At 37.2% G+C, this 18,188-nt stretch overlaps 2 protein-coding genes across 4 annotated transcripts in view; one reads left to right on the forward strand and one right to left on the reverse strand.

The window, feature by feature from the left end:
* Positions 1 to 6,899: 6,899 nt before the first annotated feature.
* xylb (xylulokinase homolog (H. influenzae)) lies at positions 6,900 to 8,606 on the reverse strand. The gene is made up of 5 exons (XM_051883050.1): positions 8,480 to 8,606; positions 7,679 to 7,761; positions 7,325 to 7,394; positions 7,109 to 7,189; positions 6,900 to 6,926 (listed from the first exon to the last, which is right to left on the reverse strand). The coding sequence occupies exons 1-5, from the start codon at positions 8,531 to 8,533 to the stop codon at positions 6,900 to 6,902; spliced, it is 315 nt and encodes a 104-aa protein (XP_051739010.1). The 5' UTR covers positions 8,534 to 8,606.
* Positions 8,607 to 13,866: 5,260 nt separating this feature from the next.
* Positions 13,867 to 18,188, forward strand: part of nub1 (negative regulator of ubiquitin-like proteins 1) — a 7,509-nt gene continuing 3,187 nt past the window's right edge. Inside the window, exons 1-9 of one of the 3 annotated variants that reach the window (XM_051882046.1) lie at positions 13,867 to 13,953; positions 14,150 to 14,307; positions 16,233 to 16,397; positions 16,477 to 16,541; positions 16,736 to 16,800; positions 16,884 to 17,051; positions 17,221 to 17,309; positions 17,509 to 17,615; positions 17,930 to 18,116. In XM_051882046.1, coding sequence (XP_051738006.1) covers positions 14,191 to 14,307; positions 16,233 to 16,397; positions 16,477 to 16,541; positions 16,736 to 16,800; positions 16,884 to 17,051; positions 17,221 to 17,309; positions 17,509 to 17,615; positions 17,930 to 18,116 — 963 coding nt within the window. In that variant the 5' untranslated portion in view covers positions 13,867 to 13,953; positions 14,150 to 14,190. Of the gene's footprint in view, positions 13,954 to 14,111; positions 14,308 to 16,232; positions 16,398 to 16,476; positions 16,542 to 16,735; positions 16,801 to 16,883; positions 17,052 to 17,220; positions 17,310 to 17,508; positions 17,616 to 17,929; positions 18,117 to 18,188 lie in introns of all 3 variants that reach the window. The other 2 variants (XM_051882045.1, XM_051882044.1) reach the window with 2 other exon arrangements.

Raw genomic sequence — 18,188 nt, forward strand, 5'->3', positions numbered from 1 at the left:
TGAACCTGCAGGAGTGAGAAAGACAACTTGCCGCTCTTACAAGTGTTTTCTAGGTTTGTGCTTTAGTTCCTAAAAACTGGCCATGTGTCTCATTTTGAAACTTGACATTAATTTGTCAGCTGCATACGTCAGAGAATGTCTTATTTTAGAACAGTAACCTTTATAAAATAGTGGGAAGTAGAGATGTGACATTGTATTATGTTGAATAACAAAGTTTGTTGTGTCTATTTGTTAATGAGGGACTTATATGCTAGTATTTTGCATGTGTCCAACAGGAGAAGAGAAGTCTGGCATGAGGAAGTGACTCACTATAATGCTGAAGTAGACATAGTAGACATACAACCAAATGCTTAATGTATGTCCACCACCAAGTTATGCTGGGGAGGGAATACAGTATGGATTTTTTTTTTGTCATTACATCCTGCCTTCATTCACAGCGCTGGGATTATCCACACATATGAAGTCAAGCCTGTACAGTCAGAGTCCCACAATCAAGTTATCTGAGGGCTGTCAGAGTCTCACAGTAAAAAAATTATGCAGTTTTCAAGCATGCCAAACTCCAATACAAGTAAGTTGCAACATTTTATACTTTATTTATTAAATGTTTCATTAAATTTAACCTATACTTTGTAAAAAAAAAAAATAGCTTAAACATAGAGTGAAGTTTAAAGTTTTTGTGCAAAACATATTTTGACCTCAATTTTAAATATTACAACTGTAAAAAAGTGAACTGTTAAAAAACCCTATTGTTTTATTATTATTATTTGCACCATTATTAATCGTAAATCTTGTGTTTAAAAAAATAACAAGTAAGTTGAAAACCATAACGTGTTATTATTGTCATGTTGTTGTGTTTATAATAATCAGTGAGTGAAAGGAGATTTGACATTGTTTGGTAGAATTTTGATTTTGTGACTGTTTCGATGAACCAAAGCATAATAATTACTTTATAATTATTAGCCAACAAATAAACATTATTTTTCATAAATTCAACTGATATAGCCTACATAGCTTTTTTTAATTTTTTTTTATTAAATAACATTAACCGAGATTATTGGCTAAATGCTGTTAAAATAGTGCGCATTGTAATGCATTAAATCAGGGAGTTTAGCTCCAACTTGCCTCAAAACACCTGCCTGGAAGTTTCTAGTATACCTAGACCTTGATTAGCTCGTTCAGGTTTGTTTAATTGAGGGTCCTCCAGGAGCAGGATTGTACACCCCTGCATTAAATAATATACCTTATTACTAACTTAATAACTTTCCACTCTTAAAGTGACAGTACCACACATGAGAGAGTGATATAGAGCAGTGGAATACTTGGACGCTAGATGGCGCTATACTGCTAGAATAACTAATGGTGTTACTGTTAATGTCCAGGGTCTGCAGTCAGGTGTGTTTGTCCATCAGTGTTCTTCTGTCTGTCTGCTGTCTGGAAGATGATGACTTCTGTTTGTTCCTCTGACGGTATGATTATTCTTTAAAGAACATATTATTCATTTATTAACACACTCACAGTCAAAACATGAGTTTTGTATCATTTATTTCTGACTGAAGATCTGTACAGTGTGCTTAAGTTCATCTTCATCTTTTCTGTGTGATAGAAATGGATCTTCAGTCTCTGGATGTTCCTCTCTCTGTAGAGGAGACCCGACCAGAACCGGCCCAGAGTTCAGTGCGGCCATGTTCATTCACAGAGGATGAGTGTGAGCGATGATGATGAAGAGCAGCGGGTTTAAGAGTCCAGACACAGAGGAATGAACTAATCCATATTTTTATTTACTTTGTATTAAATAGTTTCTGTTATCACTTGATGATTACAAAAAGCATGTTTTATTGTTTTTCAATGCCTTTTGAAATTTCACTATTCAGATCTGGGTTTTGATTTGATTTCATTAATTAAATAATTACATTAAATTAGTAGGCCAAAATAAAATGTAAAATTAAAAAGAATAATTTTATAATAAAACCATTGATAAAGGCATTATAAAGGCAAATAAAGCATTTTATTTGTTTTCCTGCATGTCATGTGACCAGCAGAGAACAGAGAACATGCAAATGAGTTGTTAATTATTGAAAAATAAACTTAAAATCTCAGGGGGACTTAAAGTAAATATTTTAACTCAAAGGGGTTCAGTTTATTTTACATCAAAGAAGAATTAATGCAGAAGGATTGCATTAGGGTGCATGGTTCATCTTATCCTAGGGTCTAATTTTAACTAATTTTAGCATACAATTATGTGTTTATTTTTAAATAAATATATCAGAATATATGATTTGAAATTAGTATTATGTTAGAGCAGTAATGTACACATCAGCTTAATTCAGAAGATGCAGACAGCTGAGTTTATGTATTTGGTTGTGTTGTGATTACTTGCAGCATGTGTTGTCAAACTGATGATGATGTCTTCTTAAAGGATTAGTTCACTTCAGAATTAAAAATTTCCTGATAATTTACTTACCCCCCATGCCATCCAAGATGTTAATGTCTTTCTTTCTTCAGTTTAAAAGAAATGAAGGTTTTTGAGGAAAAAATTCCAGGATTTTTCTCCATATAGTGGACCTCACTGGGGTTGAAGGTCCAAATGTCAGTTTCAGTGCAGCTTCAAAGAGCTCTACACGATCCCAGACGAGGAATAAGAGTCTTATCTAGAGAAACCATCCGTCATTTTCTACAAAAAAAAAAAATAATTATATACTTTTTAACCACAAATTCTCATCTTGCACTGCTCTGCGTGCAATTTTCGTAAGGGTTTTTTTAAAGGATTGCTTTGATCGTGTTATATTTATGCTTTTATTATTGCCTCATGCAAAAATAAATATCATCTGACAATCTGATGTATTAATATCCGTTATATGCACAGTGCAATACGAATTGTTTAGAGTTGCAGCAGAACAGACCGTTTGTGATGCACTTTTAAAAAGGTAATACGTTTAAAGAATAAGATTGTATATTATCAGTACATGAACTGAATTAACTTGTGTATTAAAGCATGCTAGTTGATTATTTCTCACTAAATTATAGTTTTAGGGGATGTTATCAGATAATAGACACTAAGAGGTTATTGGATAAGGTTTGTAACACAAAACAAACCACGAACAGCCTATTAATTGTAAAACCCGTTCTATTAATGCAGTTTTATCCATAGCCTAATTAGATGAAAGGCTTCTAAACGGGTGTATGATAGTGGTGGATTGAAGTGGTAAAATGAGAATATCCTTTTTATTCCATATTAAATGTGCAATGAAGAATTAAATTCCTTATTGTAGGTAATTACTACAAATTTAGAATGCATAAGCCTATGTGATTAAGCAAAACCGTATGGGTGGAGTTTTTTAGGGATTGTGATTCTGTAGACTTCCTTCAGCTCAACTGATTTTTGGAAGGGAGAGGGATGTTTATAAGTGAGATTTAAAAACAATGCTTGAACAAGTATAAAAAGCCAAGCAGTTTAAAAAAATATACAAGGCTAAATGGGGATGCTAAATACCAAAACTGTATTATATAGGCCTACTACTATCGTATATAATATATGACCCCCTCACTTTCAACACAAGAATCACAAAGGGAATTCAGAGGATCAGGAAGACTCCCTGCACTGACAATTTACCCTCACCTTGAGTCCTTGGATTTTGCAAGCTTTTCCCTGCTCCTTATTTTTAATAAACCTTTTATAAACATTAAACTTCCCAGTGTTGGTCTTTGTGAAAAAGTGCAGATACATCTAAGTATGATTAACACACAATTTAGCACACACTGAAAAAAAAAGTGTGTTGAATTTACATGATTTAATAGTGTACATCGGTCCCACATGAATCAATTAAGTTATACATATATAATTTGTTAATATAAATTCAACATGATGAAATTAAGTAATTTTTAAGTGATCCAATTAAGTAGTCTCAAAGTGAATTTTGTAAGGTTCATCGATTCGTGATTTATTCTTTCAAAACATTTACTCATCCAATATGTTCTTTCATTCAATTCAACTTCATATATGTGTTACATTGATTCATTAGACTTGACTATAATAGCCAACAGCCTATTAGCTAACAATAGCACACACACTAGCACATTAAATATTAGTTTTCAGCTCAAAGCTGAACTTGAATATGAAGCACCAGTCCACAGCCTAAGCAAATGCCCCACTCTTCTCTACAATGGTAACCCAGTGAAATTTAAAACATTCTAATAATTGCAATAAAAGTGAACACTGAACACTATCAAGCATCCCCCGTTTTCATCTTACAGCAAAACACATAAATTATCATCAAATTTTTAAACATTTTATCTCTTTATCCAGCCATATGCAATGCATGATGGGAACTAACAAGCACTTCCCATTTTCAGTTAACTGAACAAAATTCATTCATGTAATCCCAACACAAATGGATTAAGTAAACTTCAATACTAGATCTATTTACGTGGATTAAACATGATGAAATTAAGTTAGGACAAAATGTGTAGGAATTGTGTTGCTTTAGCTCATTTTAATTAAGTAATTTGAACAAGGAGCATAAATCATTTTTTTCAGTGCACAATCTTTAGTTATATTTAGATTGCTCCTGCTGACTTGAGCAAGCATTAATTTCACCTCTCCTTAGTGGGGAAACCATATATTCCGCTTTCTCAAGCGACTGGATCTTCCTCATTCAGAACTGCTGTGCAAACCATAGTGGAGACTACAAGAACAAAAGGACAGACAAAATGCTTTACATGCAGTTTGTTATAGTTATGGGAAGTTCCGCTCTTTTGGCTCGGCTTCATAGAAGAGCCGTCTCTTGCGGCTCCCAAGTGGCTCTTCATTTAGTAGGCTATCACTCGGATTTTAGCCCAGTTTAGCAATTGTGAATGGTTTGCGTGTTAATAAACAATTTTTTTATTCAGTGTTTTAAAAACCTTATTTTTATGCATTTTTTCGTTAAATAAAATACAGTTACTATTTAAAGGATTAGTCCACTTTTAAATAAAATTGTCCTGATAATTTACTCACCGGAAAAGTTTATTTGAAAGTGAACTAATCCTTTAACATTTAAATAAAACTTTGATTGAAAAATTGAACACAGAACCACAGCAAACAAATCTAATAAATAAAGGCATATAAGGCAAATAAATTCAGCCAGATGCTGCTTCTTTTTCGGTTTTCACTCATTCACTTTTTCCCAACGCGCTTGCATTTAAATCATTTAAATCTGTCGCTCTGTGTACCTGGCCTGTACCACTACACTCGCTGTCTTCGGAGCATGTGCCCCCCTTCCTTCTTTTACATAATGGTATGATCCTTGTCTGTCCTCCCATGTGATTGGCCGCATGGTGTGCCCATTCTAGTAAAGTCCCGCCCCTGCCTGCGGCTGAAGATTCGGCTCTCCGGAGTCGGCTCTTCTCGTTCGCTACAAAAAATCGGCTCTTAGAGCCGGCTCGTTCGCGAACGACACATCATTAGTTTGTTAGAAATGTATAAATCCATTGTTATATATATGATTATATGTGTAAAATACAGTATACTATAAACAATAATACAGGTAAAAAAAAAATGAATAAAATAAAAAATAAATAAATAAAAAGAGGTATGAGATCATCATATAAATAACATAAAAGCTTCACAAAGAGCCATAGTGCGTTTTGCTTTACTGTTTTTCAACCCAAGTAGTAACTCTATATACTTTTTCATTTCTATCTGAAATAATAAAAAATTGGGTTTTCTTTTAGCCCATTTTTGGTATATGGTATTTCCAAAGCATGAGAGGTTCCACGAGCCGCCCGCCATTACTGTAACATTTACTCTTCTTCTCAGTTTCTGTCAGAGCCCGCCTGTGTGCTCACTGGGGAGTAACCATATGCTTCTGGTTGCGTGTGATTGGCTGTATGAGATTCGGCTTCTTCCCATTTAACGTCACTTTGTATGTTCGTCAGGTCTTCTTCAATTTCATTGGGTAGGTTCAGAGCCATGGGTTGGAGTTTGACACTGAAAGAGACTGAAGACAGCCAAGCTTATCTGATGCAACCATTACACTAAAATGTATTGTAAATGTTTTCTCTTCGGAAACCTTCAACCTCGCAAGTAAGTAAAATGATTTTACCACCCAAGATTATTAAATCTGTTTTACATATCAAATGTAGTACATCTTTCGTTAATAAATATATGACCTTTAAAACTCTTAAGTGTGAATACCTATGTAACTTACGTTGACGCAGACTAATATTGCGGATCGCTTAATGGTCGTAACTTGGGCTTATAAAATCGTATAAGTCGTGTTTGTTGGCCGAGGTTATCATTTTAGAAAAGCAACCATTATGGACGAGTTTCACTTCGTTTTGAACAGTCAGCTCAAGATAGCAACACCTATTATGCCTGATTCTCAAAACTCATATTCATATATCATATATTTAAAAGATTTGTGTGCGTGTTTTTATTGAAATCAACAACCTCGGCTCACGAGGCCAAATTTAAAGCTGCTGTCCGTGACTTTTTTTGTGTTCAGAATTTACAGAAATTATATAATAATGTACAACATGAATCCATTTTGTCTTACCCTGAATCATTATGGTACACTTATAATAAGTGACTATTTCAGACCGGACTGGTAACCACAGAGTATCACAGTAATCACGTGACTCGCCATATATATATATATATATATATATATATATATATATATATATGCTAAATGCGCTGTAAACATATGCTGTATTCTTATATTGAAAATATAAGAGGTAATATAAATAAGTATAATATTTATATAGTACTATCTGTATATTTTTAAAATATACTGATTTTGTTTTTGTTTTTTTGTTTGTTTTTTGCTAGGACTAAGATTTTGAAATGTCTGTCAATCGCACAGTTCTACACATTTATCTCTCCTTGCATGTCAATTTAATAAATGTTTCATCTAATTTGATTATGCTTTCAGATATAAACCACTAGACTAGTAATTTACCACATTTTACAAAGTTTAAAAACAGGAAATCCCTCAAATTCCCACCAGATCAATGCTTAAAATTCACATCTAAAAAAGACTGATCATCATTACAAGGGACGGTTTATTTCAGATAATCAAACAGTATATTTTACTACATAAATAATAATAAATAAATGATTAAAAGTCACCTGTCCACTGCCTGAGACGGCCTTCACTCGAGAGAAGTCAAACCCAGCGTTCCTCATTTTCTCCAGGAGAACATCAAGCGCCTGCAGTCGGACCGCACACACAGCACAACAGATCAAAACACACGAGGAATCACTGTACATTAGACATGCTCATGATCATCATGTATTATATATCTAGTCCTTCACTACAGGTGATAAATGATCAGGCATGTTTACCTTCACCCACATGAGCGCTGGAGACGTGACCGTCAGCTGGTCTTCATGGATATGAACTCCTCCATGAGTCCTGCAGAAACACACACGAGGAAAATGAAGCTTTTTCCAGAAAATAACTTTGTCGTTGGACACAAAACGCTGAATGAACATCATCAACATCTCTATAGCAAACATATATTTTTGTAGCTTAGCTCTAAAATACTTTATTGCTTAGAAATTGTTTGTTATGAGTTATTAATAATAATTCCTTATCCAATAATCATGGACTAAAATGGTATGGGAACCCTGTAAAAACAGAAAAATGATATATATAAAATACATAAAATGCAATAAGCAGCAATTTGACGTCTTCACCTGAACTCCGGCAGCTCGCTGTCAAACTGAACGCTGCTCTGATGAACAACCTCAAGCTTTCCATCAATAGCGACCACTTTCAGCTTAAAGAATAAAATCAGGATGTTACGGATTAGTTTAAAAGTGTCTGCATGAGTTTAATGTACATTTACAGTTATGCATTTGGCAGAGGATTTTATCCAAAGTGACTAGTGCATTCAAGGCATGCATGTTATCATTCACTGGGAGCTGAACCCAAGATTTATGGTGTTATTAATTCAACTGCATGTGTCCAGGAGCCCACGCCAGCCTCATTTAATGATTTTTATTATCAAATTCACACTTTTTGAGCATTAGCTGATCTCTCATCCTGATCAGTGGGTCAACACAATCATGTAACCAAATATTCAGGATTCTGAGACCAAAGGTCAGCTACTGAGTGACCATATTGGTGCTTTGATTTACACACAGAGGCAGATAAAGCTCATTACAGATGATTGTCTGTGTGTGTTTTGTATCACGAGTACAAAGAAAAATATCATTGTACTTTGAACTTTTTTTTTTGACATTTACCATAGTATTACCGTGGTATTTTTTTAAAATAACTTTAAGTACCACGTAAATATCATGGCAAATACATCAGTGTACTATAGTAGCATTACATTGCTTTTCGTAAGTGACAATATCATAAAACATCATGCAATAATTTCTCTACTACAACATCTCTTATGCAGAATAGACACTGACATTTATAAACAGCCCTCTTCATTAAAAGCGTGCGTGTGTGTGTGTGTGTGTGTGTGTGTGTGTGTGTGATTCTACCTGTTGCGTGCTGAAATCAAACCCTAGAAAACAAGAATCTGCTGCTTCAGCCATTCAGATCACAAACATCCCGCCATCGAACGCTACAGTAGCGAAGGCTTACATCATTAATATTCATGAGGACGCTACCGTAAACTTCCTGAAGTGACAGTCATGTGACCTACTTAACATTCATGAGCTCAACCTTCACCATAGCAGGATTCGTTAATTCACCAGCTGACTAGCGTCTACTTGCCAATCACGTCGGCGAACGTCATGTAGCCTAATTAATATTCATGACCTCAGCGAGCATGTGACCTTCGTACAGTACACTTAAAGCAAAGTATATACACCAACAAGAAGCGACACTCAATAGAACGTTCCATTGAAACACCGGCGCCCAGCAGCAGCCCTGCGTTTCCGCCATTTTGGGGTGAAAGCGAGTCGGCAGTCCACTAGTTTCTATGGCAATATCAGCTGCTTTGTTAAAAAAAAAAAGTACATTAAAGCTGAAATCCAACCTGAATGATGACAACACAGAATAAAATACTGATCATCAAATCCTTTTTACAGTTTATTTTACACACTTTGTGTTTAAGTCTTCCACTTTTTTCACAAAACCTTTGCTCTCTAGAAACCCAGTCAGTTTGGGTTAAAATTCTTTAAAAGGCTTATAAACAAATTATTACCAACATAAGAAATTAAATTAAGGACATGCATCAGAAATATTGGGAATGTTGGACAATAAATATTTGAATATAACAGCTTGATTTTGCAGTGTTGTCTAATGTCCGTTAAAGCAAATGTGTCTAAAAGTGGGAATTATGTGATAATGGACACAACAATGCATCATGTATTATAAGATCATTATGTTTGTAATGTGATCCATTAAAACGTACAATATAGCCTGTTTCAATTCTGACCTAGATATTATTACTATTACTCCACTAGGTCTGAAATATATTGTTCGCTTTAAATATGATGATCTTAAATGTATTAATTAATAATTTACTATTAATAAATGTGTAAAGTTGCATAAAATGGAAATACTCAATAAAGTAGGCTAACTATGTTACCTCAGATGGTTGAATGGTTGGATTCCAAAAATTGGTAAAATAAAACATATATAAGACAATACAACATTTACTGTAGGAGCCATACAATACTGGTGACTTAATTTAAAATGTTCTATTGCGCTTCTGATTTGGGGTGCGTAAGATGTGAAGGATTCTATGGTTCAGTTAGTATTTTCACCCCATAATGGCGGCCGCGCTATCGGTGCGCCATCTAGTGGCTGTTACCCAAAAAGTATCAAAGTGTCGCCTCTTGGGTTCTAAGCTCTTTGCTTAAAGGGACTGTGAATCTCCGAAAAAACATGTTTTGCAAAGCTTCATGAACTTTAACCTGTAGCCCAAGCCATGTCAAGTTTAATTATTGTCAAGCTCTTTAGAAATATGTATTTAAACCAACTCATTTACTAATAAAGCTTTTTTTTTCCCAGCACATTTCAGAAACAGGAAACTAATTAATGTCTGAAACAATTCATGGAAGTTGCAGTGGAAGTGAACAGGAGAAAGAGAAGATTAAACATGCAAGTGAACTTATTTAAGTGTATGTGTGAAATAAAGCAGCCATGCAATTTGTGCTGAATTTAAATTACTAATATCGTACTGTATTATTTCAATGTTGGAAGCAATTCATCTGAACAAACTGCAATATTACTCAGCAGATACACTACAACTTCAACATAATAACATGCAAAATGAGTTTATGAATGTTCACCTCACCCACTGCATCAACAATACTGTGCAAACATGCTGAGAAATTTAATTCCTCATGAGTAATGAGATTATGAAGTTTAACTAGTTAATTTTCTTTTTCTAATGTCTTTCTTTTACCGTATTTCTTTCTTTCAAACACAGACTTTGCACAGCATTTTAATATGAATATATGAATATTGCAAATTAATGTCTTAACATTGTCTTTGCACACAGAACAACCTTGAATTGCCCTCTTTTGTTTGCTCTTTGTTGCAACTCTTGGAGGCGATGCCCACAAAGCACACAGCCACATGAGATCTGCTGTTCAGAGGGGAAATCAAGCTGCATTTATGACTATACTTCAATAAAAGTGGATGTTATCAGGATGTGGCCATGCTGTTGCTCATATCTGACGTGTGCAGATGTGCGGGGAGAGATGAGGATGTTTCAGTCTGAAGAGGACGAGCTGAGCAGTGTTAGGATGGACATCGCACTCTTAAAAGAACAATACAACTCCATCAGAGACAAACAGAGACGCCAAACTCAGGTGCTGTGCTTCAAGGAAGGTAAGAAAAGTTGTTTGGATTTGTGCCCAGCTGACAGAGAATGTTCTGGAAACTTTGGCAAAGTTATGAACAAACATTCTTCCATAGAACTTTCAGGGTATTCTGGGCTTTAATGTTCTCAAAAAGTTATTTACACATCGTTCATTGAACTTTTTTAAATGTTACTTGTTTTAGAACGTTCAGAGAACATTCAAAAGTAACATTCTGTTTGAAGAATGATAAAAATGGAATGTTCTCTTAAAGTTCGCATAACCAAGAAAATACGTTTTTAAAACGTTTAAAAACTGGATGTTTAGAGAACCTTTTAGAAATAGCGTTTTCATAACTTAATGGGAAAGTTAGTAAAACGTTTTTAGAACATTTTTGTAAGCTGTGTTAGCGCAGTTCAGATTCTATTAGCCTGTAATGTACTATAAACATTCTCTTATATAGCTAAGAATATATTCCAAAACTAGAAGGACATTAATAATTGTATAAATTAATAATCCTGTTGTGAGTTACATCTTGTGTGATTGATATTTATTGCTTCTTAATATTAAATTTCACAGCTGAATGTCTTGTTTTGTTGTCCCTTATCACATAAACCTGTCTGGGGCAAGTTGTCACACACTTTACTCCAGGGACTGAATATTTCTCAATATCTGCATAGACAGAACTGTTGAAATACTGACTACATTTAAAAATATTCAGCATTTCCACTATTATTACCTAGGAAAGAAAACAAACAACAAACTGCACGGGGGAAAAAATCATGTGACAATTTGCCCCACCCTGATTTAAAGTGAAAAACTCTTGTCTTGAGTTAAATCTTCTTTATACATACAGTATAGCTGACTTTTGTCCTAATGTTTGTCAGTGTGGTTTTTTATTTTCAGTTGTTACACAACTTATAAAATGAAAACACATTTGACCTTAAATACCCAGCGAGCAAAAATATGTTCTAAGAAAGTTTTCATAACGTTGCTATTAAGTTATTAAAATGTTATTTCTGAATGTTCTATTCTTCCAAAACATCCAGTTTTTTAAATGTTCTAAAACTGTTTTTTTTTTCTTTCAATGCAAAACCTTCCAACATTCAATTTTATCATCTTCAAACATTATAGAAACGTTACTTTTGAATGTTCTCTGAACATTCCAAAGCAAGTAGTAACTTTTAAAAACAGATGCACGTCCAACTAAAACAATCCAGAAATAAAACATTCCATGAATGATATATAGATGATGGTCTGAGAACATTATTAAAGGCCAGATAACTCTGAACAAACGTTCCGTTAACGTGACTGGAAGAACGTTTGTTTACAACACTGAGAGAAACGTTCCCTGTTAGGGATGTCTTTTGAAAGCAAACCATGATGTTGTATTTAATGACAAATGCTCTTCTTGTGTTCATCTACAGCTCAAAACAGTGAAGAGATAAACGGCAAAACTCTAGTGGACGTGGTTCCCGTGTGCCCGCGTTCTCCAACAGCATCAGTCCTAGAAACCCCGGTCGAGTTTGTCGTGGATTCTGCTGGCGGTCTGTGGCGCACACATCTGGACGTGCACCGTCTGACACACGCAGCCGAAGCGTCTGATCACAGGAATCACGTGTCTTCTGAAGGCTCCAGAACGAGCTCAGAGTCAGAGCGGCTCTCGGAGGACTCAAACCATCATCTGAAGACCTGCACTGCTCTGAACTCGAGGAAGATGTCTGCACCAGCAGTTTTGTCCCGTCAGATGAGCTTTGGGAGTTATCGCTCCACACCTGCAGGCTCCAAATATTACCCCTTCCCTCAGAGGAAGTGCCCGAGGAAGTCTGAGACCGCCAGGAGACTGGGACTCTACTCCTCACTTTAATGAGGATATATGAAATAACCAACAGGGAACGTTCTCGGAATGCTATGGCGAAGTTACGAACGTTAATAGAAAGTTATCTGTTCTCAAAACTTTAGAACAAAAACATCATTCATGGAGCTGTTCTGAAATGTTTTTTCATTTTTAAGTGTTATTTGTTGAGAGCATTCAAAAGTAACGTTTGAATGTTTAGGGAACATTTAGAAATAATGTTTTCTTAACTTAATGGGAACATTCTTTGAACATGATTTTGGCAGAAATGTGCAATAAACATTTCATACTTTTCTGTTGTATAAACTAGTAGTATTGAGCAGCGACAGAAATGAGCTGACAACAAAAACAATCGACAGATGAGCTGTTGTCTTTGATGTTGGTTGATATTCATGCAGCATGTATGTATTATATATTGATACACATAAACATGATATTAGAGGAGTTGTTGGCAAGTAATGATTTGAGACATCAGTTGCATTTGCATCATATTAATAATGGTTCCTTTGCATAGTTTGCACAATCACTAGGCTAATTATCTAATCAATATTTGATGTACACTATAAAAAAGTTGTAAATAAAACAACGATTATTGGAGTGTTTTAGAAGGAAATACTATTTCAGTCTTTCTGCTTCAACATTTCATGTTTAATTCATTTCTTAATTCTTTGTAATTATTTGTGAAAATCATTTTAAATGTAAGTTTCAGTGTAAATAATGCAAGAACAATCAGTCTGTGTAACCTGATATTTATATAAAATAAACATTGATGATAAAAAACATCTCTCTCTAATTATATATATTAGAATTTATGAATTATAATTGATTTATAATAATCAAATATAAATTTTTATTATTAGAACAAAGTATACAACAGTATGCAAACATATTTAAAAAAAATTACACAAAAAATGCCAGTGTACATAACAACCATTAATTTTAAAAAAAACCTTTATATTCATAAAATATATTATATAAAGGGTTTCTTTACTTTATTGACAGTGTTCTCCAAACAGGTGCTGAGGAAACACATAAAATTAACACATTTTTAGCTGGATATATTACAAATTAGTCGAGTTAGTCATGTGAACTCCAGGGAACAAGCACTATTTGCATTTTCCTCCTTTGCGTGTGGCTTTAAATAAATAAAAATAATAAATGATTATATTTATTATAAACATATATGAATTTAAATATAATATAATAACAGTTCATCCCCAGTCCAGCAGGAGGTGCTAAACGCAAAAAACCCCACACATGACATGTCATGACGTGTGCGACCGGAAGTGACTGAATCAGGAAGAAAACAACAACAACATCACGTGTGCGCATCGCAGCAGAGTAGGTGAGACGTTCTCAACAACATCTCGACAACTAATATATTTAATCACATTAACAACACAGACACATGCATATAGAAGTGTATCATCTATATAAACCGTCTAAATGTGTCTAATCTCAGATGTTATTTTTAGCGTTTAATGGTAAATTCTGGATTTTTAGGGGATTTCCATTCAAGGGCTGATGGGTTTCACTTTCAGTTCCAGACACTGACTCCGATCATCTGTGAAGGTTTGTAGAGATGGATGAGCAGCACATTCAGGCTCGGCTGATCGCTCTGCTCAGGCAGGACAACATCCGCCTGTGGATGGAGCCCTTCACGACTGACAGCGGCGCCGCGGACCTTCAGAAGATACAGGTGAATGAACGAAGCACCTGCTGCGATAACGCGTTACTTCTGCTGCGATAACGCGTTACTTCTGCCGCGATCACGCGTTACTTCTGCTGAGATCACGCGTTACTTCTGCTGCGATCACCCGTTACTTCTGCTGCGATCACCCGTTACTTCTGCTGCGATCACTCGTTTCTTCTGCTGCGATCATGCGTAACTTCTGCTGCGATTGAGCGTTACTTCTGCTGCGATCGAGCGTTACTTCTGCTGCGATCGAGCGTTACTTCTGCTGCGATCACGCGTTACTTCTGCTGCGATCACTCGTTTCTTCTGCTGCGATCACGCGTTACTTCTGCTGCGATCATGCGTAACTTCTGCTGCGATTGAGCGTTACTTCTGCTGCGATCGAGCGTTACTTCTGCTGCGATCACGCGTTACTTCTGCTGCGATCACGCGTTACTTCTGCTGCGATCGAGCGTTACTTCTGCTGCGATCGAGCGTTACTTCTGCTGCGATCACGCGTTACTTCTGCTGCGATCACTCGTTTCTTCTGCTGCGATCACGCGTAACTTCTGCTGCGATCATGCGTAACTTCTGCTGCGATTGAGCGTTACTTCTGCTGCGATCGAGCGTTACTTCTGCTGCGATCACTCGTTTCTTCTGCTGCGATCACTCGTTTCTTCTGCTGCGATCGAGCGTTACTTCTGCTGCGATCGAGCGTTACTTCTGCTGCGATCACGCGTTACTTCTGCTGCGATCACTCGTTTCTTCTGCTGCGATCACGCGTAACTTCTGCTGCGATCGAGCGTTACTTCTGCTGCGATCACGCGTTACTTCTGCTGCGATCACGCGTTACTTCTGCTGCGATCACTCGTTTATTCTGCTGCGATCACGCGTTACTTCTGCTGCGATCACGCGTTACTTCTGCTGCGATCACTCGTTTCTTCTGCTGCGATCACGCGTAACTTCTGCTGCGATCGTGCGTAACTTCTGCTGCGATCGTGCGTTACTTCTGCTGCGATCGTGCGTAACTTCTGCTGCGATCGTGCGTAACTTCTGCTGCGATCGTGCGTTACTTCTGCTGCGATCGTGCGTTACTTCTGCTGCGATCGAGCGTTACTTCTGCTGCGATCACTCGTTTCTTCTGCTGCGATCACTCGTTTCTTCTGCTGCGATCGAGCGTTACTTCTGCTGCGATCGAGCGTTACTTCTGCTGCGATCACTCGTTTCTTCTGCTGCGATCACTCGTTTCTTCTGCTGCGATCGAGCGTTACTTCTGCTGCGATCACGCGTTACTTCTGCTGCGATCACTCGTTTCTTCTGCTGCGATCACGCGTAACTTCTGCTGCGATCGAGCGTTACTTCTGCTGCGATCACGCGTTACTTCTGCTGCGATCACGCGTTACTTCTGCTGCGATCACTCGTTTCTTCTGCTGCGATCATGCGTAACTTCTGCTGCGATCGTGCGTTACTTCTGCTGCGATCGTGCGTTACTTCTGCTGCGATCGTGCGTAACTTCTGCTGCGATCGTGCGTTACTTCTGCTGCGATCGTGCGTTACTTCTGCTGCGATCGTGCGTAACTTCTGCTGCGATCGTGCGTAACTTCTGCTGCGATCGTGCGTTACTTCTGCTGCGATCGTGCGTTACTTCTGCTGCGATCGTGCGTTACTTCTGCTGCGATCACCCGTTACTTCTGCTGCGATCACCCGTTACTTCTGCTACGATCACCCGTTACTTCTGCTGCGATCACCCGTTACTTCTGCTGCGATCGTGCGTTACTTCTGCTGCGATCATTCGTTTCTTCTGCTGCGATCACGCGTAACTTCTGCTGCGATCACGCGTAACTTCTGCTGCGATCACGCGTAACTTCTGCTGCGATCACGCGTTACTTCTGCTGCGATCACTCGCTTTATTTCTGCTGCTAACAGCTTTATTCATCTCTTGTGCTCAGGAACTGGCTCTTAAATACGCTCCAGTCACTGGCTTTACAGTGGAGGATGTGATGTCATCACTGGAGACCATCAGATCAGACACCAGCAGGAAAGATGAAGGAAATAAACAGTTTAAAGAGACGTCAGTGGCCACGCTAGAGCTCCACCTGCCCAGAGAAGGAGAGGTACTGCATGCATTCAGATAATCACTTTTATACAACTATTGTTCAATAATTTAACTCGGTTTTTGTTGTTTCCTTCAAGAAAAAGAAAAGGAAAGTTCATTTAAAAACCAAACTGGACATCACCACCCAAGAGCTGAAGAAACAGTGAGTCAAGTCATATTTATTTATACAGCACTTTATACAAGATTGTTTCAAAGCAGATTCACAGAGATCAATAGCTGAATAACTGAATAAATTATGCAAACTAGTAAATGTTGATTTCTTGGTGAATCATTTAAATGATTTTATCCCATCCTCTGCATCCTGTGTTTGATTATAAACGTATTCTGCTTTCAAAGGATAAGTGAGGAGTTTGGATTCAAACACTTTAACCTGATTTTGACTGGAAAGAAACTGGCTCTAGGTAAATGACTGATGTCTGTTTGAACATTTATTCATAAATCCATTAATTACCGCATATTGTAACATGATCCTTGTTTCTGTAAGGGATGAGGCTCGATGAACAGAACGTGAAGAACAACAGTAAGATCATGGTGCTGAACGTGTCCTCGGAGGAGGTGAAGAGTGAAATGCGGGAGGAAGAGGAGAAGAAACGCAGTCAGGATGAAGGAGTGCAGAGGACACAGAAGGGTTTCCAGATCCTGTCGGAGAGAGGTGAGCATGACACAAAATCCAAACATTTGTGTTTACACCAGATAGTCCGGGCCTGGATTAGTCAATGCAGCATTCAAAATAAAAATATTAAATATTATATTAAAATATTAAATCATTTCAATAATATTAATAGTCAGTAATAAATCATTTCCTCTTCTGTACCCATCAGATGGGAGTGAAGATCCAGCCACAACCCCGTTTTTAGAGATCGCAGATCAGAAAGGAAATCCACTCCAGATCCCTAATGACGAGAGGAAGGTGATTCCTGTCGTCTTCATGTTACTGTATCAACTCATGTCCTAAATATTATTCTAATAAATGTGTCATCCAGCCTTCTGAATCTCACAGATGAGACAAATGAATGCCTCAGTGCGCTGCATGAGTTTATAAACAGACAATAGTTCAGAAGTGCTTGCATTAATATCTGAATTCATCTGACGTTGTGTTCTGATATCAGGCTCTGATCCTGGCGATGGGTTTCCATGAGAAAGGTCGAGCTCTGATGAAGAAGAGAGACCACAGCGCTGCTCTGTGTCACCTGCTCCTCGCAGACGAACAGTTCAAGTACGACTTCATCACACGTTACATTGATCATGACATGAATAATAAACTGCAGTCACTTAATGTGCACATATCAGGTTTATTCCATCATAAACACAATCTTTACAGTGTATTAATGGCTACATATATGCAAAAAGGCAAAGACCAATAATAATACAACCAATAATGCTTCGAAAAAAAAGACCAGTTATTGTTTAGTATGCAAATATTACATCAACACTGTTCGATTTTGATGTTAAACATTCTGTGAAACGAATAGGATATCTTTAATTTTACCAGTATAAAGCTCACAAAAGCACCATCTGATGTTTCTGCAGTAAGTGCAACTCTGCGCTGCTGAACACGGTGGATAATTACGCCGTCCTGCAGCTGGATATCGTGTGGTGTTACCAGGCGCTGGAGCAGCTGGACTGTCTGAACGACGCCAAACAGAGACTGGCTCGAGCTGAGGAGTGTTTCCAGAGGTGCTACGGAGAGCAGAAGAGCCGACTGCGTCTCATCAAGGTCTGTGAGCGTCTGGACACTGTTCTTTACCTCACACACGTGTGTGTTCACTGCATGTGTCATGTGTTTCTT

Source organism: Ctenopharyngodon idella, chromosome 23 (genome assembly GCF_019924925.1).
Source record: "Ctenopharyngodon idella isolate HZGC_01 chromosome 23, HZGC01, whole genome shotgun sequence".
Classification (NCBI taxonomy): Eukaryota; Metazoa; Chordata; class Actinopteri; order Cypriniformes; family Xenocyprididae; genus Ctenopharyngodon; species Ctenopharyngodon idella.